This window comes from Falco biarmicus, chromosome 1 (genome assembly GCF_023638135.1).
Source record: "Falco biarmicus isolate bFalBia1 chromosome 1, bFalBia1.pri, whole genome shotgun sequence".
Lineage (NCBI taxonomy): Eukaryota > Metazoa > Chordata > Aves > Falconiformes > Falconidae > Falco > Falco biarmicus.
The window spans coordinates 49146662-49172122 of record NC_079288.1 but is presented as its reverse complement, the minus strand read 5'-3'; the positions used below and the strand labels follow the sequence as shown (position 1 = coordinate 49172122).

At 38.0% G+C, this 25461-nt stretch overlaps 1 protein-coding gene across 1 annotated transcript; it reads left to right on the top strand.

The window, feature by feature from the left end:
- The first annotated feature begins 1991 nt into the window (after positions 1 to 1991).
- On the top strand, positions 1992 to 19932 carry RBM46 (RNA binding motif protein 46). Its single transcript, XM_056326851.1, has 5 exons — positions 1992 to 2182; positions 2941 to 3102; positions 8335 to 8802; positions 10207 to 10989; positions 18519 to 19932. Exons 2-5 carry the CDS (start codon positions 2952 to 2954, stop codon positions 18542 to 18544), a joined length of 1428 nt encoding a protein of 475 aa, XP_056182826.1. The 5' UTR covers positions 1992 to 2182; positions 2941 to 2951; the 3' UTR covers positions 18545 to 19932.
- The last annotated feature ends 5529 nt before the right edge of the window (positions 19933 to 25461 follow it).

The following is a 25461-nucleotide window of genomic DNA, read 5'->3' as shown; positions in this document are numbered from 1 at the left end:
CGGCCGGTGAGGCGTGGGGCTCGCAGCGGGGCGGCGGGTGTCGTGCCGCGGCCTCGCCTCCTTGGGGACAGCGGCGGCTTCGGGCTTTCGCTGTGCTGTGGGGAAGGGTGACGGGGGCGTGAGGGACGAGGGTGTGTGGAGAAGGGGCCGCCGGCGGCCGCCCTCTACGTGCAAGTCGGCGAGAGGAGCGCAGGGTATTTCTGGGGCTGCTGGTTTTCCCTCTCTGTCCATGTCCCCCATGCCCTCCTCCTGCCTCAAGTGCTGGTTTCGTCCTCGGGCCCCCTCCGTGGACCCCTTGTTTCCTCCTTTGGTCTTTTATCTGAATTCTTAACTGCCTCCTCACCTCTGTGGGAGCGCTGTGGACATTCTTATTAATTCCCGTTATCTTAATCTGGTGTCCCCTTGCTGCTCTTAGGGATAGCGTTCTTTCTGGCTGCACATTTGAACTAACTGAGATGAAGGGAAAATTAGTCTACCTTTCCCTTGCCCCACCTTTGTTGTCTTTTTTTCTGTACCTTGCTAGGCCTGAAACTGCTGAGAGATTCCCTGATGATGGAATCTCCATGCAGATTGTAGGCTGTGAAACACAGTAAATGTAATTAACTTGCTGGAAGGACGTGGGACACCAAACGGGAGCTGTGGTGTTACATGCCTGCAACATGCTGGTGCCTGTCGGGGGATTTTTTATGCTCTACCCTCCTTTTCTGGAATCTCATTTTGATGAAGCCATGAGCTTGGGGTTTGGCTTTTATAATGGCTGGTGGTGGGTGTCAGAAACTTCTCCAGAGTGGTTGCTTACATGGATACCTGCCCCAAAATTAATACCAGCTTGGTAGAAAAAAAAAAATACCACAAAAAGTTGTCTTTTTTCTGGGATGGAAAAAAATAGCAGTTGTGTTTTTTCTGTCGCCATTCTTGTTAAGGAAAGTGTAGAATCTCTTACAATGTCATACGAAGGCAGTTGTGGAAAGAATGCATTGAAGAATGGTTTCATTATTACTTTGATTCAAAGCACATTTGAAATGACTTAAGCCTTGGGGGAGGTGGAGAGGGGGGAAGTCCACCTCTGGACAATAATATTGCATAACATGCATAAGTGTGGCAGTGGAAGGGGCTTGATCATTCCATAAATACAAGGTACAATCTTTTAAAAAACTTAAATTTATGCAAAATGATTTTAATTTGAGGTAATGGGGTAGTTTTCAGTGGAATCTTTTAAGAATAAAAAGACTAGCAGCCATGGGTATGGTTAATCTTTTGAGTATGGAGGCAACTGCTTGCGTAGGGTGAGAGCAATCATTTGAAAACCTTTATGTGTAAAGATGTGTGGGGTAACATTTGGGACGTTAGCAAATATATACGGCTTTATTGTTACTAATTCGAGTTACATAGCTGTTAGGTAATCTGTGTAGACAGTGCTGCTCATTTGGATAATCAACTTAAAAGTAATGGTTTAGTTAGTACAGAAACACCAGAAGTGATAAGCTGAAGAGAAGAAGGTGGCTTGAGCTTCAGACTGTAGAAAAAGGATGCAGTTGTAACCGTTCTGAACCCTTCTTCCCTCCCTTTTGAAGTGTTCAGTTCAGTGACACAACTTTCCAGTTCACTGCAGTGCTTGCAGTAACTGGTTTCTTGGGGCCTTAAGTAGTGGAAGCGTAATGAAGAGATAGGCACGTGAATGCTTGTGTGCTCTTCACTGCCCTTGATTTAGTTGCCTTTATTCTCTGTTTTCCAGATACTTTGTTAATCGAGGCCTTAATTAGGAAGCCTTGTTGTTCATCAGACAATAGTGGGTTGACAGGAAACGTTTATGTGAAATTTAAGCTGGTTTTGACTTTTTCTTTTAAAAAAAATCAACTGCTGATGTGTCGGGACATGATTTATTTGTGTCTGATCCTAGAGACAAAGCAAGCTGAAAATACAAGGGAAGTTAAATGACAAACAGAAGTTGTAGCTTATTTTTTTGGTGGTGTTTTTTTTTGGCAGCATTTGTTTTGGAGAATGAGTGGCATAGCACTTGGATATACCATTTACACACAGGATTGAAGTGGTGAAGAAGATTGCTTGTCCAAGTATTGCAGACCTTAACGCAGAAAATCTTGGGAAAAGAAGAGATCAGTTGGGGAAAAAAAAATATCTGACTTGAAAGTTAATTTTTTTTGGAGGCTTGACTAGCAAAGTTGTAAGTACCAAACAGGTTCCTTGGTGTCATTGTTTCCTGTCACCTGGATGACAGAAACATAAAGCAGCCGAACTAGATCATGGCATGCCAGAGAAATAGTGGATACAACAGCAACAACTATATTGATAAACTTTTTTAGTTCTGGAAATAGTGAAAATGAATAAAGTAATGAAAACAAGAATCCCAGAGGTGGGTTTAATTAAGCCCCTTAGTTTTACCAGACAGTTCTGCCTGGTTTTGTTGTGTATTGGTTTAAATTAAATTATTTTGTTCATTCTTTGAATTCTTTGTATTAAATAGGCATGGACTTAATGTATTTCTTAAGTATTTTTGTACTAAAATAGTTGAAAAATCATTGGTTTTTCTATAAAATACAGCAATAAAAAAGTGGAACTTGTCACATTGAGTAGCATATAGGTCGCTACGCAACTGTAATAATGTGATGTATGAAAGAGTTCGTTATTCTACTTGAAGGGCAGCATACTTAGAAAATAGTTGTGATACCACTTAACAAAAGTTAGCATATAGACTATGTAGTTGCTGGTTAAGGTTCAAGATTATCATAGCTACAGAACAATGTTTTGAAAGCATTATATAGATGATAGTAGTTGGATATAGGACTGAAGCCTTATGCTAAACAAAGTCACAGTAAACAGGCAAGTATAGCGTAAGTTGTTTTCCTGTGTTTTGGTAGCTTCTCTGTACATCTAACAATTCAGAATTATCTGAACTGAAATAGTGGAAATGTTCTGTTGAAGCTATTGCAGATATGCATGAGGAAAGTAAAGCTGCAGCAAATGGATGTGGCAAAATCCGAAGTGGCACTCAGAATGAGGCTGCTTTACTTGCCCTGATGGAGAAGACTGGATACAGCATGGTTCAGGAAAATGGGCAAAGAAAATTCGGTGGTCCTCCACCAGGTAGGTGTTTCTTTTCAGATTACAAAGTTGAAGTTCATTTTTTTTCCAGTGAGAGCTATACTTAATCAGGCTGAAAAGTTGCATAGCCCTGTATCTTGACAGTGACCACTAGTAGGTGCTTATGGGAGGAGTGTAAGAAACACAAGGTGCTCAGCGTCTTGATGTGCTTTACAGTTTCTAGCAGTTTTGAGATCTCTTGTCCTAGACTATGTTGAACATTTGCTCTCGTTGGATTTAAGAAGTCACCGATTTAAGAACAGCTAAAATTGACAGGTAGCAAAAGGAATGTGGAGCTGAAAATACTGAGTGTGTTCCATATTACTGAGAACATGCTTGAAAATACTTAGATGCACAGAAGGGGAAAAACAAGTTGATGAAACCAAGCATAACCTACTTTTATTGTCTTTCCACTTGCACTGGCCAAAGCATTTGTGTGTGTGTGTGTATATATATATATATGTATATATTTGTTGTTAACAAACTCTGAAGTGGTACCAGTGAATATAATATAACTCATTTTGTTTTCAGAGTTGACTAATCTGTTCTCCATATCTAACATAACTACCCCCACACCCCTTCATTCTGAGAAGAAAAATTGATAGCTGAACTTCTGGAGCTTTTATCTTTCGTTGGATGTGTTTTTAACAATGAAGTACAACAGTTTATTATTCCTGTGTTACTGTTCTTTCACTTAATACAATGGAAGACAGAAATTGTTGAGTATGTATCCATATGTAAAAAGAAAATAACAGTTGATAAAAATCTCAGAGGATAACAGAGATTGTTATAAAAACTACAGTCCTCTTGGTGAGTGTATGGTGATTTGGGATTTATTGTCATGATGCAGAAAGGAGACCTACATGCTTGAACTGGGAAGTTACTGCTGCAGTGAAAACAAACTTTTCCACTGAATTGTTTTTGTGTATGCCCAATTATATTTCCAGTAAAGTCAGTGGAAAAAAAAAGAAGAATTAAATCCTGCACTATATGGAATGTGTATATTGCAATTTTGAAACAGTGGCTATTTGATTTAGTAAACATTTCAGGATGTTACTGTGTTGGAAGACTTGATTTTTTTCTTGTATATTAAATGCTGTTTTAAAAACGTGTCTGATACTGTGATTAAGTAACTTGGCAATAATAAATCTCTTGAAATAGCCCTATTCCCTGCTAAAATACTTTTGCTGAAAACTGCTGCGGCAGATTTAATTTACAGAAAGCGAGTAATGCTCACAGGTAGTGCAAGGAAAAGCTTTTGTTTAGTTTTAAGTAGGACTGTTAAAGGGTGTTTTTGTTTGAAGATGTTGCAGGATCATTCAGCTTTAATCCGTGCTTATACGAATGCTGGAAACTAGTGGGTTTATCTCGTGATGCAAAGGCTGAAAGTTTGTTAAATAAATTAATAAAACCCAAATGATTGAATTTATTATTGTTTTGAATGAAGGCACTTGAACAGCGGAGGAGGAATATTTCAGTAGATACATTTTGGGTTTTTTTTTCATTTTGTTTTTTTTATTTTTTTGTTCTTCTGTTCAAGCGTTTAAATTTATGTTTGGTTTTTTTCCCTACCAAAATGTCATTTTTTCCGTTTCAGGAATACGTTAAGAAATTAAGTTGCTTCTATATCATTTAGTCTGAACTTCTATATGTCTTACACATTTACTTTCTGCAGTTGTTATGGTGCTGAGCCTGATGACTATTTTTGGCTAAGACACATGTTCAGATTAGTATCTAGCTTTGGTTTTGAGAGCTCTGAAAGGTGGGATTATCTCCTCCTACACTTACCTTGTTAAAATGGTTAGTGTCATTGCTGCTGAATTTGGGCTTTATTTCTAGTCTGAGATAGTTTTTTTGAAATTTCCTTATGAAATACTTAGTACCTGTAATTCTCTGTAATAATACTGTGTCATTTCCCTTTATCTTAACATTGCTTGTTATTCTGATGAAATATGTCAAATGCCTTAAATCTTTATGAAGCATTTTTTCTGTTTTGAATAGTTTTCCTAGTTGTTGACATCAACTGTGTAGAAGAATTTTGCCATTAGTCTTGGTTGTATCCCATGGAGCACAGTAACGCATCTTTTTGAGTCAGATTATGCACTTACACAAGCAGAAAGAAGGAAAATTCTTTGTACTGCTGTTTCAGTTAGTTCTCAGTTGTGGCCTGTAATCCATTATCTTTGTAAGTCATGCTTGTAAGCATGAACTGTATTGCTCATTGCTATACGTAGTTTAAGATAACAGCTGCATCAAAATTATTTTTTTCTGGAAGTTGGGAAGTTTTTTCCAAGTCTAAAAGTATGTACATACTTTTACTAGGCTATATAAAATAGCCAAAGGAAGCCTTGTGAAATTATTTTGCAAATGGCACTGGAAAAAGAACTGCAGGGAATCACTGACTACTTTGAGGTCTCAGCCTGTTCTTAAATTATGTAATACATTTGTTACATTATCAATATGATTTTTAATTAGAACATTAGGCAGTATTAAGCATATGTGTTTGGCAAATTTAATTGAATTTCTGTAACTAGATGCGTTTGACAAGGTATATTTTTGTTGCAACTGTTCATTGACATTAATTATATACCTCTCCTTTAAATTTTCGTGAGTTTTTATACTTCCTTAGGCTGAGAATTACCCCAAGTTACTATAAATGGTTTTCCAGGCAGATGAGTCTTGAATGTTTGAGATGGCTTGTAAGAAGTTTACAGTAACTGTAAATGAAGAGTTTCACTGTGAATTTTGCTTGTGTAAGGTGTGATTTCTATAAACTTGTGTTGCTCTCAAAGGAGATGGTCTCACTGTCAGCTCTGTTTTGCTGTTATCATGTTATTTATGTGACTGGCACATTACCCAGAGCAAGCAACTCTTCTGGCTCAAAATTGCCCTAAAAAATACTATTCCCCCCCCCCCCCCCCCCCCCACTTCAATTGGCAGCAGCACAGTTCTTGTTCAGTTTATGCCATGTGTGGAAAATGTACCTGTAGAGTGAGGAAAACCAAATCTTTAAGATTGTGAATTTTCATTGCTTTGTTTGAGTCCTCTGCTTAGATTGTTGCAGGTATAATGCCATTAGGTATGTAAGTCATTAGAATTACATGGAAGAAAAGTTGAGATTACATGGATCTCACTAACAGTGGGAGGATTATTACTATAATGTTCACTGAAGTTTGATCATTTGAACCGCTGCAAAGAAAGGAATCCCATAATGTATCATCTGTGAATGAATCAAATACCCAGTCAAGGAAATGGTCTGGTCAGTTGGGAACTACTTGAGGAACGGTGCTTTTGGGTAGTTCTTTCCATGCTTGCTTTAACTATATGTTGCTCGTTGGCAAATGTGGCACAGACCATGTTTTAAGTCAGGAGTCATAACTTACTCCCAGTTGACCATAATGTGCTGGAATGCTAAGTTAGTATGCAGCTCTAAAATAAGAAGGGTGTCTTTTTGAATGGTAGATGGCTTTTTACTTACTGAAAACTGATGTTTAATCAGTTACCAGGCTGAAGATGATTGTAAAAGTTTGTCTAGTTAGTAAATGAACATTGTTACTGAATTACATTACTTTCCTACACAGCCAAGCGTAGCCTTCTCTTTTCCTCATGAAGGTGTGCAGTTGCTTTTGTCTTTGGAGCTCCTAAATGTACTGTTAGTTTGTGCTTTTTAGGTGGGCAACTGACTGGCATGATGTGAGTGATGGCAGTACTAACTTGCAAACTGGATTACCTGCCATGTCCTGTCAGACCTCAGCTGAAGTGGTCATAAATGTTTATAAAGCTGAACATGATAAAGATGTTGAACGCTGCATGGAACAGGGCCAGACTTTCTCCTGGATAAGCCGTGGCAGCGTGGCTCCAAATGCATATCAGTTCTGATGCCTTGGTAGCTTCCCCGTGTACTATGTAGTTCCTAGTCTACAGTTTATAGATGAAAATTTATTCTGTGAGAAGGCAAAAATTTCTCAATTCTGTTAAAATTTTTTTCACGAGTAAATTATGTGCCCTTTGCTGATACTAATATGAAGGAAAAAGTTTTAAGTTAATTAGAAAATCATCTAAATACAATTTATCCTGAGCTTCAAGCCAAAGTATTTAATTACCTTCTTGTTTTAACTTGTCAACAGTAATTTTTCAATAATTTTTTTCACTTTACCTCCTTATACTTTGTCATTTCATACTAGTACTTAACAAATTTTGTATGAATTGTTTCTGCCAATTTTGTACTTGTTTTCTGTCATGCAGAGAACCTTTCTTGTCAGAGCTTCAGAAAAAGCTGTTAGCTATGGTTTGACTATTTGTCTGCCTTTGAAACTTCTGTTTCGTCTAATTTGTTACAAAAAACTCAAGCTTTTTTTTTTTTTTGAAATGTGTATTTTGGGAAAGTGGAGTGCCATATTTGCAGACTATAACTCCATGTTTTTAAATGTACCTATGCAGAGATATAAAAGAGTGTATTAAAGTCCTTGGCTTAAGGACAGAGGCATGGATGTTCTTGTAACTTTCAGATGTGAACTAGGGACTGGCTTGTTCTGTGGATTTTTTTTCTTTTCTTTTTTTTTTCTTTTTTCCTACATCCAGCTCCAGCCTGTGAAAAGCATGGTCTGTTTTTAGAGGAAAAGTGTTCAGCCTTTTGGCTGTTGAAGAAAGGATGGCTCTGTATCCTGCCTTCCTTAGGGAGTCCTGTTTTAGTGGATGAATGGAGGAGGTGGAGGCAAAATATTTGGTCCTTCTGAATGATGTCAAGGAAGAAAAAAAATAAATACTGCACTGGGGACCCTGACCAAAATTTCGTAAAATATGGGAAGAAGTACAGAGAAACATTTGCAACTTCTGAATGTTAGAGTAGAAAAAAGAACTTAAGTTGTTTCTCAGTTATCACCTGTTGATTGTATTAATAAACTGACATATAATTCTATAGGACAAAAAATAATTGAAACGTGGACTCTTATAGCAAACCTATCAAGTGTTTTAATAATGCTAGGTTCAGTGGGTTGGCATAGAGATTTCAGTGAAAAAAGCAGAAGATGGAATTAGAAGAAATACAGATCATGGGCTTATAGCATTTTTTTATTTAAACATAGCAAAAATAAGAATTAAATAATGGATGAGAACATGCTAGTTCTAAATTGAGACTAAAAATAAGTAAATAACTTCCAATTGCAAATTATGGGGATGAGAAGTGTGCTTATCTGGCATTTGTACTAAGATTGTTGTTGGATGATTTATTTCAAGGTTGGGAAGGTCCTCCACCACCTCGTGGATGTGAAGTTTTTGTGGGTAAAATTCCTCGTGATATGTATGAAGATGAATTAGTTCCTGTTTTTGAGAAAGCTGGGAAAATCTATGAGTTCAGACTGATGATGGAATTTAGTGGTGAGAATCGAGGCTATGCTTTTGTGATGTATACTACTAAAGAGGACGCCCAGCTAGCCATCAGGATTCTAAATAATTACGAAATTCGTCCAGGGAAATTTATTGGTGTCTGCGTAAGCTTGGATAACTGCCGACTGTTCATTGGAGCAATTCCAAAAGAGAAGAAGAAAGAAGAAATACTGAATGAAATGAGAAAAGTTACAGAAGGAGTGGTGGATGTCATTGTTTATCCAAATGCCACTGACAAAACAAAAAATCGTGGCTTTGCCTTTGTAGAATATGAATCTCACAGAGCAGCTGCAATGGCTAGAAGACGGCTAATCCCAGGTAAACCTATTTGTAATTAAATTTAGTTTTTGTGGGAGTATCTGTCTCCATTTTGTGGGGGGTGTCGGGTGTGGATGATCATCCTTGTTTTCCTTTCTTTAAGGTATTTTGAGAGTTACAAAACTGCAGTGCTGCCTTTCAGCTAAAGAGGTTTCGGTTTTTTTCATTCATAAATCGGGGTTTTTTTGGTTTGTATTTCATAATTTATTTTTTTAGGAAAGAAGCTGGGCTTTTAACATTTAAGCAATTCTGAGAATGAAAGAGCAGCCATTGATTTTATAAGCACAAGTTACTGTAATTTACACCAAGATAGGTATTTGCTTGGGCGTCCATCCAGTTTTCATTTGCATGCTCTAGGCCCTGTACATGAATTCTCTTAAAGCTGAGCCTAAAAAATAAACTACTTGGAATGTGTTACTTATTACCTTTAAGTGTCACAAATGATGTTACTGCTGTTTCATACTTTAAATATGTTGAAAGTGGGTATTTAATCTTTTACTAGAAAATAATTTTAAGAGTTTAACAAATAGAAGACAACTTTTTCTTTGCACCTTTATTCATTTTGAGAGGGGGAAGTATAAGGGATTAAATATAGTGGAAGAGGAGGGACTAGGTGAAGGTACAGTTAAAAAGGGAAATTGTAGAAGAGAGGAAGAAAAATTAAACAGGAAATGAAACAAAATAGTTTGAGAAGCAAAGTTGTTAAACCAGATAATACAGCATTGGCCTTGCTGAAATGAATGAAAAAACTCTTATTTATTAAGGCAAAGATGTAGGCAAGTTGCACGTTGATTGCTGACAGTGTTAGGAAGAAGTGTTACCTAAGACTTAAATAAGCCTTGTAAAATAATGGGAGAAATATGGCAATATCACTGAATGTAAAATAAACTACTTGTGTGATTATGCAAAGTGGTGGCTTGAAATGAGTAGCAATGTGGGGTTTTTTTTTTTTAGTTCATGGTTTCAGTGTCTGCTGCAACATAGAGTAAGGCTCGTGCTAGTCCATATACATTTAGATTACTTCTTCCAGGTGTTGACCTTAGTTTTTAAAGTAGATATATTACTGAGGAGGCTGTGTTTAATAACTAGCAAAACAGTGTTGCTTATGTTTGCTTTATATATGCATGTATATGCATGCCACTGAATCACAAAATCTGTTACTACAGCTTATGTTGCTGAATGAACCTAAAGGTTACAGATAGAACACTGAATTTTTTCAGTGTCTTACTTTCTTTAATAATTTAAAGTAGCAATATTTTACATACTTTGCTTTAAGTAGATGCAGGCAACAAAACCCAGTTTCATGTGTCATGCATCACGTTTGCTTTTTGTAGAGGTAGTTGATAAGAATGATTTTGTTTTCCTTCGCATATTTCTTATTGATGCAATACTGCTTTGCTGTAGGAACATTCCAGCTCTGGGGCCATGCTATTCAAGTAGACTGGGCAGATCCTGAGAAAGAAGTCGATGAAGAAACAATGCAAAGAGTTAAAGTACTATATGTAAGAAATTTAATGATGTTTACTACAGAGGACACAATTAAAGCTGAATTCAACAAGTTCAAGCCAGGAGTAGTGGAACGTGTAAAGAAGCTGAGAGACTATGCGTTTGTTCATTTTTTCCACCGAGAAGATGCCATTGCTGCAATGTCTGTAATGAATGGGAAGTGCATTGATGGAGCTAGTATTGAGGTGACACTGGCAAAGCCAGTTAACAAAGAAAATACTTGGAAGCAACATTTCAATGGTCAGATAGGTCCTGGTTCAGAAAATCTCTCAGGGTTTCCTAACAAAGAAGATGGTCATCAAAAATCCTTAGGGAAACCAGCAAGTCTTTCAGTTCGTCTTAATGGTCAGCACAGTCCAAGCCCCCCTGAAGTTGAAAGATGTACATACCCTTTTTTTCCAGGAATAAAGCTTACTCCAATTAGCATGTATTCTTTAAAATCCAGTCACTTCAGTTCTGCAGCAATGCACCTGGATTATTTTTGCAATAAAAATAATTGGGCACCGCCAGAATACTACCTGTATTCAACCACAAGTCAGGATGGGAGAATTCTCTTGGTGTACAAGGTGCTTATTCCGAGTATAGCTGATGGTTCCCAGAGTTACTTCATGCCAGACAAACTCTGTACAACAGTAGAAGGTGCAAAGGAATTGGCAGCACAGTTCACACTTCTACATCTAGGTAAGCATAAATGTTGTCAACTAGTTCTTAAGAAACGAAGCTAGAAAAGTTACTTTAATACTGTTCTTTGTCTATGTATCTTGCCTTGGTGTGTATCTTTATATAAAATACAAGTTAGTCCACAGAATAATTATTTCTTACATTGTCAGTTGAGTCTGGACCATCAGGTGAGAGAACTGAAGAAACAGTGTGTAAACATCTGCAGTGCAGTGCTAGGGTCATTTTTGCTTCCTTTTATCTGCTGTAATGACTTACAAAGAAGAACTAGATGACATGCTAAGTGACTTAGGTATAAGGTCTTCTGGGTGATGATTATGATGCCGAAAATTTATTTGAAAGGCTGTGTTCTTAATTTATTACATAAAGGGAAAACAGAAGTGTTAGATCCATATTCAGATAAATAAATAGGTTTGGGAAGCTTTTCTTACTGCTCTTTATAGACGTTCCTAAAGCTATAGCAGAGTATCCAAGTGCTGTCACTTACTGTTCTTTTTTAAATTGTTTTTTTAACCAGAAATGGGATAAAACATGGATACAGTTATTCTTATTTAATTTCTAAGTCTAGTGTCTTCATTTGTATATATTGCATTTCTTAAAATTAGCATGCAGCTGCTAGAAAAGGGAAGTTTTTATATTATAAAAAGCAATGGTAAAATCTCTTCATAACTGAGATGACAGATCATTGGAGTTTTGACAGTGTTATCCGTGGAGCTCTAGGAAATTAATTATGTAAATAATACAAAACAGAACACTTGCCATCTAGTTCCTGCCCAGCATTTTTCAGAACATTCAGCACACAGCATTCAGAACAGAGAACTGATTCCTAGTGCCAGGTTGTTTCATTAGTAATTGCAGCTATCAATTGGAGATCAAACTCCATCCTCAAAGAAAGTGGAATTTTGGCTCTTTGGTACTCAGATTTGAAGGCTGTTACGGAGACTTACTATAATGGTCTGAAAACTCCTCATACTTCCAGACAAAGCTTTGTATAATTTATTACACTTGTTCTTTTAAACATTTCTTTTCTGCTTAGTTAGCTTGTTTTCTCTTTCTGGCCTTTATATCCTGCTATATTTGAAGATGAAATAGGACTGATCTTTATAAGTTGGCACATATTACAAACCATCACATAATTTCTTTGATTTGCTAAAGTTCTTGTGTTGTTGTTACATGGTTTCTTTCAGCATGACTAGATCAGTAGATGCTGTATCATGAAATGAATTCTTGCTAGTCTTTTTTTAGAGCAACATAAATATTTTCCTGTTACTACAAAAAAAAAATGTTCCTAATGAATCCCAGAGCCAGAGATTCGGGTTTTTTTTCTTTTTTCTTTTTTCTTTTTTTTTTTTTTCCTGTCCATGCAGAATTATTTCTGTGAAGGATTACATTGGAGATGATGGGGTTGTTCAGATAATGCAAACTAGTTTCTTGTCTAATTATGCGCAGAAAGTTGGAGGGTTTTTTTAGTTTGTGGGTGGTGGGTTGGGTTTTTTTTGTATGTTGGTGTGTTTGTTTGGTGTTTTTTTAATTTATTTCAGAAATTAAGCAATGTCAGGCTTGTTTGGGAGGGAGTGTTTCGGTTTTCAGAGTGGTGGTAGGCAAGTTCTTCCAAAGTTTCTTCTGTTATCTGGGATGTTCAAGCACATTGTGCTTTAAATACTATTATTTGTGTTTATTAACAGACTGCTGTGTTTTTTTCACATTTTGGTTTAGAATATCAGGCTTCTGAAGCCATGGACTTCCAGGTTTGAAGGGCGGTGGCATTCTCTGTGGATGGTGCCTACTGTGTGTCTGAGGCATCAGACTTGATCCAGTATAGTGCAGCTCTGGATAGAAGCACGATGACATTGTACAGTACAGTAAATAATCCTTTTCTGATTAGCTGTGCATGTGTACAGGGCCCAGGACTACATCCACAGCATTTAAAGCTCAATTCTGCTTTAGGAATGTAAGGAGGACAAATGAGAACAGATAAAGCAGTGTTTATTAAAATGCTTTTACTTTGTAATTTTGGCCCAGTGAAAGTAAATTTTCAGGGAAATGGAAGGAGAAATAGTAACAGAAAGATTAAGTGGAGTCCTGTTTAGTGATGGCTGCTTTTGTTATTGAGAACTTCTTTAAGAAAGGCTTTTCTGTTCCCCTCTATTCCCCTCCCCCCCTTCTTTTTTTTTTTTCTTTCTTCTTTTTTTCTCACCTGTTCTAGTTTTGGTGGATTGAAAAAGCTACTGCTGATAGCAAACTGTTAAAATAGTGTTGCCATCCTTCTTTTCCTCATACTGCTACTTAGCACTTGTTCTGGAAGCCTCTTGATACTTAGGCTGTGGTGAGATTTTTCCTCTGGATGAATTTGTGGCAGACTTCTTTAAGGCTTGACTGATGCCTTTTTTTGCAATGCATGACTGAAATGTAAACAAGCTTTTTCTTCTTGCTTAGAATCTTGCTTCTCCTTGGTTTTGATTTTGCATGCCCAAAAGGTCTCAGAGGAAGGACAATCTCCAAAACACAAAGCCTTAATCAGTCTCCACTTTAGCAGTGGTATTTTTGGCTTGCATTAGTAGGTCACCTCCAAAAGGCGTTGCTTTTAGATGGTCAAAGTGATGGGAGTTACTTATTTTTAATAATACAATGGCGAAATATCTGTGCCTGGTTTTGTACACACTGTGGGTGGTGTTACTGGTTGAGCGTCTGTTTCTGGTTTTTTATAGCTATGAAAATTAGGGCCAAAGCTTTTATAACCTGTGTAATCTGAACACGAAAAGGATGCAAAATGTGAAATAGTGATGTGAGACTTTCCTTCTTTAAAAAAGAATGAAGACGGCTTCAGGTTCTATGCTTGACCATGCATACCTGCCCATTTTGTGGCTTACAGATGTGTTATGTAAAGATAGTATTTTCTGTCCTGTACTTTTTTGGGAAAGAATCACCAGAACAAAAAACCAGTTAGACTAAGAATGATTATTCACAGCTGTGGTCAAATCCAGAATGCAGACAAGTTTAAAAAAATGAAGAAAGTATGTGCTGAGATTTTTCTCTCTTCAATCATAGCTTCAATCATACAAGTGCTACAGGGAAAGCATGTTAAGGTGAGCTTAAATTAACAGTACTTTGAGTACTTCAGTGTGCTATATGATCACAATTAATGTGAATTCTTACTTAGCAGAATTCCCAGATCCCAGGTTTGGTTTGTAAAAGTTCTCTGTGTAATGGCGTAGTGCTAGTAATGCTGTCTTGTTTTCTTTGAACTATTAAAACTTTTTTCTTTTCATGGCTTCTTGTGCATTCTTGTTTCTGAGGATTTGGCCCTGCACGGAGTATACAGAACCATATTTCAAAGCAAACCTCATGGCAGACTTTGGAAAGATACATCTTTTTCATGTTGATAAAACTCTTTTTGGATGTTGGCATTGTCGTGATACTGAAACATAGCCCTAAGGAGTCTAGAAAGTTTATTTTCCTATCTAATCTACAGAAGTTGTTTTTGTTCCAACTTAATACTTACACTGTGTTGAAAGAGACATCTGCAGCTGAAGAAGAGTTACGAGCTGTGGCACAAGATCCCACCTTCTCACTGAAGAGTCTGTTGTGTGATTTGACATGTTTAATGATGCTGCATGGATGCATGTGTTGTGGTTTTTCTTTGCGGTGTGTGGGGGTTTTTTTTGTGTTTGGTTTTGTTTTTTCTAATAAGTAGCAATGATTTTGAGGAAAAGTGTAAGTGTGTTTCTTCTTGGAAGCAACTCACTAAAAGCATGAGTATACAAAGAGGACATGGAATAATTCCTTCTGGTAAGTAACTTCTCTTGCAGGAACTTAATTTTTTGGCCCACTTGATTTTTTGATGGTGTGTACAAGTTTTCTTTTTAAAGCATATAAGCAGACTAAGGTAAGTGAATGAGAACGGGCTGCTTTGATAGAATTTTCAAATTGGACTGTTAATAATCTCAAAGCATTCTGTTGGCTTGTTTTTGGTGATAGGTATTTCTGTATTTACTTTGACATAACAGTAGCCCTGAACAGATAGCAGTACAACAGTTAACCACTTGGTGTCACCTGAATATTTTGAAAATGATGCTTGGAGAAAATACAGAAAGTAGCATTTCACTGAAAGATGAATAACCTGTATTTTAATGTTACTGGGTAAATCATGGACAGATCAAGGTAGTGAAAACAGTCAGGCTTGTTTACATACATGGAAATTACATGTCTGGATGTCCATGTGTGAGAAGGGGAGCAGAGCTACATGTTGAAATATCAGAAGATAACTGTTAGGTGGGGTGGCAGTGGGGAACAGAAAAAGAAAAAAAACCTGAATGCACCGTAGAAGAAATTAGTACCTTTTTCATTAATTTGAATCTCATTTCAATGCAAATAAATCTGTGTCTTTAGAAGTTATGCAACACCTTAGCGTTTGCAAAACTGTGCTTGGCTGTTGAATGTGTGTCGAGTAAGACTTCCTACTCTTGTCTGCCCTGGAGACTGATTAGATGTGAGGCAGGTCCAAATTGGAGACCGTATAGTTGTGCTAGTTAACACACTCTGTATTCTACCTCTAGTTCAGAAGCAGTGTCAGTGCAGAATCAGTTCCAAACAGGAAGCGTTATTTGTCATTCAGGCCCTTTGCATCAGTAATGTAGCTTTTTAGTTATAGAATCAAGCTAGATTGTCTGGATGACTTTGATGTATAGGCAGAAGAGAACTCGAAGTTGCATAGATGTGCTCTGAATTATAGGAGAGCTTCCACCTCCCTTTCTTTACTAAGAGTAACCATCAGAAGCCATTCTTCTGAGAATGATTGGTTCATGGTGGTTATTTTTGTTTTTTGTTTTCCCTTACTGCTGGTGGAATTCCACTGGTATCAGGAAATACCAGAAGATGTCAGAACCTCTTTCTGGTCCTTAAGATAACACCCTCTGTAGCAAAGACTGAGTCCTGGGGAGTTCTTTTCCTGCTGAGTCTGACTTAAGGGTGATGGGGAAGAAGTTAAGAAGTTGTGGTAGTTTCTTCAGTTTTGGGGATCTGGCAGATCTTAGACATGTATTCAACAATAGGATGTTCTTTGATTACTCACACATGCTATCCATGTTGCATCTCACTGAGGCAAAATTTAAGAAATTAATTTTTAGGTAGAAGACAGTACTTAAAAGTATTTAACAAAGTATTTAAAAATGTACTGATAAGTCTCTGAAATAAGGAAAAGCATTTTAATAACTATAGCATGTAAATAACTCTTTAATTCCAGTTCACCACATAAAATGTATGTAGTAAACGGTACTGAAACAGATGGAGCAAGCGTTATATCTCACTACTATGAATTCACTTGTTTAATCTTCTTAAATACTGCATGCAGTAGCAATTTACAAGTCAAAGATAAAACTTGTATAAACTAGTTCAAGAGCATGTACTCAGCATCTGGGCCTCGGAACAAATGTATCAATAGATAGCTGCCCTGGATTTTGGACATAAAGTTCAAGTGAAATGTTTTTATTTTACTATAGGGATATCCGTTGTAAGGATTTTCTTCAACACTGGCTTGGTTTGCTTTGTCAAAATTAACTATATTGCTGTTGGAACAAGCAACAGCTGGGTGCAAAATGTAAGATGTTTAAAAAAAAAAAAAGAAGGCAAAACAGAAATTGCTGGCTTTGTTTAACAAATACAGATTATTAAACAGGTGTTTATTTTCTTAGGGATTTTTAGAAATGCTCAGAATGTAGTATAAGAGGTTCTGAAACAGTATGAATTTAGAAGTCTTAAATACTTACCGGATTACTTACACATAATGGTTTTTATCACAGCCCCTGAGCAAGCATATGTAACTTTTCTGTCCCTGAACGCAATATAGTGGGCTAGTAGAGGTGAGTAAACCTCCCAGGATATTAGATATTAGGAAGAAGTTCTTCCCTGTGAGGGTGGTGAGGCACTGGAACAGGCTGCCCAGAGCAGCTGTGGCTGCCCCATCCCTGGACGTGCTCAAGGCCAGGCTGGATGGGGCTGGGAGCAACCTGGGCTGGTGGAAGGTGTCCCTGCCCATGGCAGGGGGGGTGGAACTAGATGCTCTTTAAGGTCCCTTCCAACCCAAACCATGTCATGATTCTGTTTGGTGCAGGTTTTTGCCCCCTTCAGAGACATTGTGTTAGCTGCACTGTTTGGGCTCTTTGTTAGAGAAGTTGGTCTCAAAGTTATTTCCCCAACAGACACATCTCTGAGAAGGCTTGTGGAACTACTTTTGTCCAGTTTTTTGGGTTTTTTTTTTTCCAAAACAGAGCATAGCTGTGCTGCTGTGGACCTGCTGATGGATCATCCAGTCTGATGTTCATGTGGATTGCGTAACACAAAGGAAGATTATGGCTTTTACTCCTAAAGTGACTAAGTCATTTTTCACAGTAATTTCTAAATTATTTGGATTTCCAGCTTGGGTTTAAATTTACGTTTGGAAGTGAAGTTACTACACTAGTGACAGACTGTTTCTTTGGGTAGTCAGTTTCACGTGAAAGAAAGAGACTAATGTCTCCTGGTTTGCAGGAAGGGTTTTTTAACGTCCTGCATTCTATGCTACAAGGGTAAATGTTCTCTTTTTTCAAATGCTTTTGTGGATGAATTTAAGTGTGGATGTCTGTCACTTCTGAGGCTTCTTTCATTTTTTAAGATGAGGATTACCATCTTCTCTGAGTGTGAGATTGGTTTTCAAAAGCTTATAAGGCAGTTTGAAAATAGCATTAAATCCATGCTCAGTGTTTACTGCTGGAAGCTTCTAACCTGAGTCACCCAGGGTTTGTCCTGAAGATTCAGTTGTTTTCTGTTGCTGCTGCTTACAGACAGGGAACATAAATTTGTAAATCTGGGCCTGTGTAGGAGAACTTGGGGAAAAAATAAGTAAGAAAGATGCAAAAACATTGGGCTATGTATATCCATGAAATAACTTGACTGATTTCAGTAGTCGCTTCAAAACAGGATTGCATTTAGTGCCTTCTTCTAGTCCATTGATGACCACAGTGAAGTTGGAGTTTATGTAGTCTATGTCTAGCAGGAGTTGGTACATAGTTAATAAGACATTCAGATCTAAAGTGTTAAATATAAAATATGAAATACTGCTGCTGTGATACATAGAAGATGCAACAGATCAATGCAACAGTAGAGTGATTTAATATGCACATTAAAGTTGTCTTTGTTAATATTTTGTGTTCAGTGGAGGTGAAATATTGTGATGTTGCATTAAAAACAAATATATGTAGGCTGAGAAAATACTTCTGTTCAGTATCAAAGAATCTTATTAAGGTTTTTAGGAAAAAAACCTGAGGTTAGTAAGTTCTCATTTTTTCTTTCTCTTTTTTTACTAGGTTCTTTGTGGTGTTGCTTGAACCGTTGACTAAATAATTGAATGATTTGAGTTCATATTAGGGGTGCAGAGGAAAGGGAAGAATGCAGCATTGGTATAAGATTTAAATCCATCTTGGAATAGGTAACGCAGTATGCTTGCTGAAAATAAGTGTCTCTTTCTCTGCCTCCGCCCTTCCCCTCTTTTTCTGCAGCTAAGTGTACACCCTATTTGGCTTGAATTGTCCAGAAGAAGAAAAGTTCAGAATTTGTTGCTTTGGATCTTGCCACGAAAGAAGAAAAAGAACCACCACACTGATAGATAATTACCAAAAATTCACATTATACGTTTGTTGATGAATAATTCTTCAGAGCATACGTGTGTATTAAACATTTCACTTTAAAGATTAGTGAAATCAAATGTTTAATTGTTTTTGTTAGCTTGATTAAATTTGTTTTGAAAAGATAATTTGTTCAAAAAATTTTAATTACCTGTAATAGTTTATACAACAGTAGCTTATTTTTAGTGTTGAAATAATTTGTTACAATTCCTACTCTTCTGTTTTGAGTTTCATGCAGAATTTTTACAGCTTCTGTTGTAAGTAATGAATCCTAAGCAAACATTTAAGAAAAACCAAAACAACAAAAACACACCACCCTGGCAAACTTGGTGCAAAGTTTTATAGGTAGGAAAGTCCAAATACAATCTTTGCTTCTGTGATAGCATTACATCAATGGATGAGTGTTATTTTGAAGGGCTTTATGTCAACATACCATCAGGCTACAGGAGATGTATTTCTATAGTCATAGCAATGAGGTTCAATACCTTAGATAATTCTTTAAAACAAAAATGGACAAAAAAATATAATCTTGACATATACAAATTCCATGTACTTTTCTGTACAGCTCAATAAGTTGTCTCTGCTGTTAGCACCTCTCTGCTGGATGCGTGTGTAAACAGAGGCCTTACTCTTACCTAGGCTATCCCTCTTAACCAGCCCTCCTATTTGCCCGCAGTAGCCATGTTGAACAGCAGCTTGCTCACTTTCTAATCAGGCCGTGTTCTTCTTAAAAAACATTGTTTAGCATTGAACTGAAAATAGTTTTAAATTTTTTAAATCGGGTATATGTAATTCATTCTGAGTGGGCTGTTTTTAATTTTATTGTGACTCTCTAGCATTTCTCAGTGAAGTGTTCTATTTATTGAATGACAAAAAGTACAGGCCTTTTTTTTTTCTTTTCCTTTTTTTAAAAAATCTGAAACTAATACAGTAGATCGTTTTTGAAATTTAGTATATAGTTTCAGTTCCTGGTCAAGGAATGGGCCGAGTAGCATATGTTAAAGAGTCTAAGGGTCTCACCTATGCAGGTATTGGTTTTAAGTATTGTTTTGTCTGAAATGTGTTTCTCAAAACCAAATATTATGTAGACAGAAAACTATGCAATGGAAAGATTTAAAGTTGAATAAGTTTTCTTATAAGCAGTCAACTATTGTGGTCCATTACTTATTTTGGTTCAACATGTTTCATCACCCTATTAAATTGTCTTTTGATGATAATTTAGGTGCAGTTGTAGCAATTTAATTTTATTTGCATTTGATACTAGCTACGTAGTAGTTGTTTTAAGTGTTGTAATTGTTAATGTTGAAATCATGTGTTTGACTTATGTACTTGAATTAACATTTATATTAAATTTATGTTGTTAGTATTTGGTGTGTGTGAAAAAAAAATACTATTTTATACATCATACCTTCACAAACTTACTTTGCAGGATTCACTTTGCTTTCTCTAGTAGCAAACTTTAGCCAGAGGCTCCAGTGCAGGTGCTTTGCTGAACAAGAGGACGAGTAATTAAGTGGTTTGGTGAAACCTTGAAAAAAGTAATTTTTAGAAAGTGAGTTTGCTTAGTAATTTCCATCACATTTGAAAGTTGTTGAACTGTTACGATTTCCTAAGAAGCTTTGTTGTGGGAGGAAAAGAGGGGACTGTTGCTTTACTTCATGGTTAAACTAAGTGGGTCCCTGAGGCCAAGACAAAAATCAGTGTTTGAGAGAGAATAATACAGTACAGTGCTGATAAGGAGAATAATACAGTACAGTGCTGATAAGATATGGGAGAACTAATTTTAAAGTATTTGTTCCTGGCAGCCTGAGAATTCTAGTCTACATACTACTGAAATTACCTTTATTTTTGTATTTTCAGGTGCCTTGATTAAGACTTGCTTTTTTATTGCAATTTCTTGTTACAGATGCCTTTAATGACACCTTGAAAATACAGTAGACTTTTAGCATGTATAAGAAAGATTGGATAAAACAATATTTGTAATACTTCTAAGGGAAGTCTGGGCCAACCAAACCTAGGTGGAATTGGTATCGTTAGGTACTTTAGGGAACTGTGTGACAGGCTGCACAAAGATTGCATAGCATTAAAATGAATACCTGTAGGAGAGCTGACTAACCCAGCAAACAAAAGGAGGTACTGACTGGTACTGTAGAAAGCCATGGGATTATCTTTTTCAGGTATGTAACATCCTTCTTGTTCACATTTCTAACTGTGCTCGCATCGTTGAAGCAATCTGTGCAAAAGGCCGATTCATTACAAACTAGCAACTCCCATAATTATTAAAGCCAGCGTGTACCTTGGCAGTCATTTTCAGTAGACCCAACAAGTGTGACTGTACAAACCCATGATCAAATGTTTGAGTGTAATGAGTACTGGGTGGAAGACAGAATTTGGTCTTCGTTTTGCAGGTAAGAACAAAGGTGTAAGGAATAAGCAGCTGAAGCAGCAGTAGCACTCTGTAGCTGTAATTCAGGGGTTTTGAAGTTTATTTAGAACAGATAATTAAAAATCTCTTAATCAGTGTGCAAAATCGCAAGCATATTTTTCATATTTATAAAAGTCTCACTGGAGCTTATTAGCCTTTGAAAAAAACCAACCCATGTATTTCTTCTAAAAATGTTGTGACAAAGGGAGAACATAGTGTTGCATCTTTTTTTACGGTGCTGTTGTATAACTGATAAAAGTGAAACTGTACACCATCCTGTTTTATAATTGGTGTAGAAACCAGAAGTCCCTCTGAAACTAGAGGTTACTGACTTCAGTGAAACAAAGTTTGTTCCTTTGCGCTAAACCCACTGTATTAAAAAGTTGCCCTAAATAAGAAAAGGTAGTCCTTATTTTTACAATTACCTTTTCATCTGCTTGCTCTCTTTTTTTTTTTTTAATATTATTATTACTACCTTGTAATGTAACAGGTGAGAGATGGCAAAGCCAATGTTATGAAGCAAGCGTGTTGTGGCAGCAGCCTCTCTCTTCCAACCTGTTTTTGACATGGGGAAAAAACCCCAGTAGATGGGGTGGGGGGAACTAAGACTATTTGTTACTGAGAACTAGTGTCCTGTATAATAACACAAACCAGAATTACTAAATTAATGGGAACTTCTTTTAAATAGGAAACAGTATTAAAGAGCAAGTAGCTGGGAGTTACTAGGTTAACCCACGCTCTTGAGGTAAGAGCAAACCCCAAGAAGTCAGTTATCAAAAGTCTTTCAGTGAATTTGTTATCACAGTTGCTGTGCCTAACAAAGGATGACCAGTTTAGCATCTCTTCGCAATATTTAGTGTTCAAGTTAACGGACAACCAGAGAAAGGCAAACAGGTAATGATCCAGCAGTCTTAAATACCACTTCCCTGCAGTTAGAAGGAGCTCGTTTGGGCCCCAAAACAGCCAAGGAAAGGGAAGGTTTAAAGCCGTGATTTGGAGCTCCATCCTTGACCCCTCACTAGTGTCTCACTGTGCTAAGGAGGCTGTTAAAAGCCTTGAAATTGTTCCAAGTTGTCTGTGGCTGAACCATTTGGTTTAAGAGTCAGAAAAAGTAAAAAGGCTTGCTGTCCTCGCTGCATTGCAGGCTGCATCAGTGATAACAGCCTCTTCAGGCCACAGAGCCCATGTTGCCTTGTGAAAGCAGTGCTCGAGCCCCCAGAATGGCACCGGGTATCAGGACTGGCATCAGGCATATGGGATCAGGTTGAGGGCTGGCCTTTTCCAAGGTACAGGCACTGCAAAACTACCATGGAGGAGCATTAGCAAGAATTAGATCTAAGTATACCCCAGCTGTTCCATTCAACTGACAAAGCTTTGGCCTTACTGCAGAAGGGCTCAATTTCTCTACCCCTGGCCCTTGTTTTGAAAAGCTTTTCAGTCCCTAGAAATGTAAACTGCAGCCATAGAACAATTAACCACCACAACCACTGTCAACTCAGGTGGAATATGTAGGACTCTAGAATGCAAATATCTGCTTGTGGGAATTGAAAGAAAGTCTTACATACTGCTTGAAGGCCGGTGAAATTTGAAGTATAAGGACACTTAATCTTCAAAAAGAAGCCTGCAAAACCAAGATTGTTCCAGTCTTAACATTTTGAGAATGCAACAATGCTCTTTAAGCCATCAGATAAAGTTTTAGACTTGAAAGAGGTGAGTAACCCAGGGTCATAACTTCAAGTGCAGTACTGGCTTGTAAGTCAAGCACTAGCGATTTTACTCTGCATTTTAAAACCTGTGATGCTTCAGAAAGAAGGCGTAAAATTGCAGTTTTTAGGTGGGAGGAGGGAAGTGTTGAGGTAGAGAAGTTTTACTGTCACAAAGTAATTGACACAATCAGAAACTGAAATGAAGCAGTGCAGGAACCAGAAGCATCTACCACGCCAGGCTGTAGCTCCCAGGGGCTGGTCTGTTCGCTACAGTTCAGTTTAGGTAGGAAGTCGGGTTCCTTTAGAAAGCCATGGCAGCGTGTGCCTGGCTAAACTCTGCGCCCCTCAACACAAAACGTCTTCCTTTCCTCTGCCGTCTGGCTTGCTGTGCGGTGTGTTTGTCCTCCAGTTGAGCACAAGCATCACCAGCTCCGGCTCATTCTCTTATTGTCAGCAGATTAGCATGGGGCATTTACCTGCTCAGCTGTCCCACCTTGTGATGCTGTTGAGATTGTAGAATTCGGTATCCGCAGCTGTCATGGAACTGCAGTGTTTCTGAACGTACTCCTCTGCATGTTGATCTCGGCACGGTTGTTACGTTGTCTTCCTACTTGGGAGGCGTTTGGGTGGAGTTACCTGCATGATCTTGCAGTCCTTCAGGACTTCCTTAGGGTTGTGGCTTGCTTATTTAAGTTTCACTCCTGGGGAAGAGGCCGAGGTAACTGAACTGTAACTGAAAAGTGACTCCGCTTTATTACCAGTATTAGTGAAAACTTCATAAACAAGATTTTTGAGACAGGAGGTGAAATTTTTCCTTCTGCTTATTCAGTCTATAAATTGAGTCACAAATTCTTTACAATTTGAGCCAGAGCTCTTCAATGGGATCGATGTGAATCTCTTTACTTTATCCTCCCACTATGAATGTGAGGGCTGCAGTTTTCTGGTGATGAGCCTGTTGATGAGTTTTCTGAGCCCCTTCACTATTGTGACTTTAGTAGGGCCTGCAGTGATAGGACAAGGGGTAACTGTTTTAAACTAAAAGAGGATAGATTTAGGTTATGTATTGGGAAGGATTTCTTCCCTGTGAGGGGGGTGAGGCACTGGAACAGGTTTCCCAGAGCAGCTGTGGCTGCCCCATCCCTGGATGTGCTCAAGGCCAGGCTGGATGGGGCTGGGAGCAACCTGGTCCGGTGGAAGGTGTCCCTGCCCATGGCAGGGGGGGTGGAACTAGTGATCTGTAAGGCTTCTTCCAACCCAAACCATTCTATGACATGAAAGATGACCCTTTCTCCTCTGACAGTCCAAGGAGGGTAATGCTTGTAAGCACCAGTGTTAGAATATTCTACATGGATAAAGGCAGATTATTTATGTGCTGTCAGAATCCACTGGGAAAAAATAAATACCTTGATGGAAAACTTAATGTAAAACATTACTGTACCACTAGGGCAGTTCGCCAAGAAACAAGTACCCATTTCAGTTAAATTAACTACATGAGTTACCACTTGAGGCCTCAAACATTTTCTTCCAGTGCCAGAGGCTGTGGCTGCTATTTACTTAGAGCTTCCTGCAGAGGGAAGTGCTCGCTAGTGTATGCAAACCAAAGCAAGTCAAATTATCTTTGTCAAAGCTGGAAATGTCTCTGTGTAAGCAAACAGCGAAAGACTAGAATGTCAAGAATGGTATTCACAGAGTTACGTGTTTTTTTTAGGAGAAGTCAAAACATTTCAAGGGATAAAATAGCTCTCTAAGCAAAGGAAACTTATCAAACCGACAGGAAATACAAGAGAGGCATCTTAAACCTTACCCCTTTATGATTCAGGGGCCTGCCTCTGGGCTGTGATACTTATGTAGTTACTCTAATGAAGAAAAAAAAAGATATAATTACTGTTTTAAGAAGAATGGCCCTGGAGATTCCTGTTTTTCCCTGGATGTGTACTTCCATCTCGGCTCTGTATTCCTTTCTGCCAAACTATTTCTGTCCCCTGTGTTTGAGGAGAGGATGTAACTCCTGGATCTGGGCTGTCCTCAGGTGGGCAGGCACTCCTGAAGCAGTGTATGTGACATTCCTACCTGTGCTGAGTGCCTTGGCGGGTCCCTGCAGCAACAGGGCCCTTCTGTCCCAGATCCTGGTGTCTCCCTTGCTCTGTCCTGCAGGTACAGCAGCGAGAGAGGGGAAGAACGATTCTTTCCATTTCCCGGTACCTTTTCTCAGACAGAACTCACTATTGGCAGCACACTCCTAGAGAAGACAGAGTAGGAGGTTGGATTCAGACTGATGAGGAAAGAGACCTTTAAGTTTCCATACTAACTGCCCCCCCCCCTCCTTTTTTTTTTAAGTGATAAGGATCATTGTGGTGTTTGTAGGTATATACTTTAATTATGCTAAAGGTGCTTACGTTAATCAGGCTCAGGAAGATTAGGCAGAATAACATCTATAGGGAAGGCTGTCTGGGCTCAGCAGGAAGCTGTCGTGATCTTTCAGGAATTAAGTGATTCTAGCTGAGGAGGAGATGCCTCGAACTTAAATAGCAAAGGAAGGCTTGGGTAAGTGCAAAAAAAAAATAATAATCAAGATGCTACAGGGTGACACAGATTTTGAGGAGCACACAGCAAAGTGTAAGTGCACAATTGCAGTTCTCTCTTGTGGATAGCTATGGCTAAAGCTCAAAATTCTTTATGGAATCCA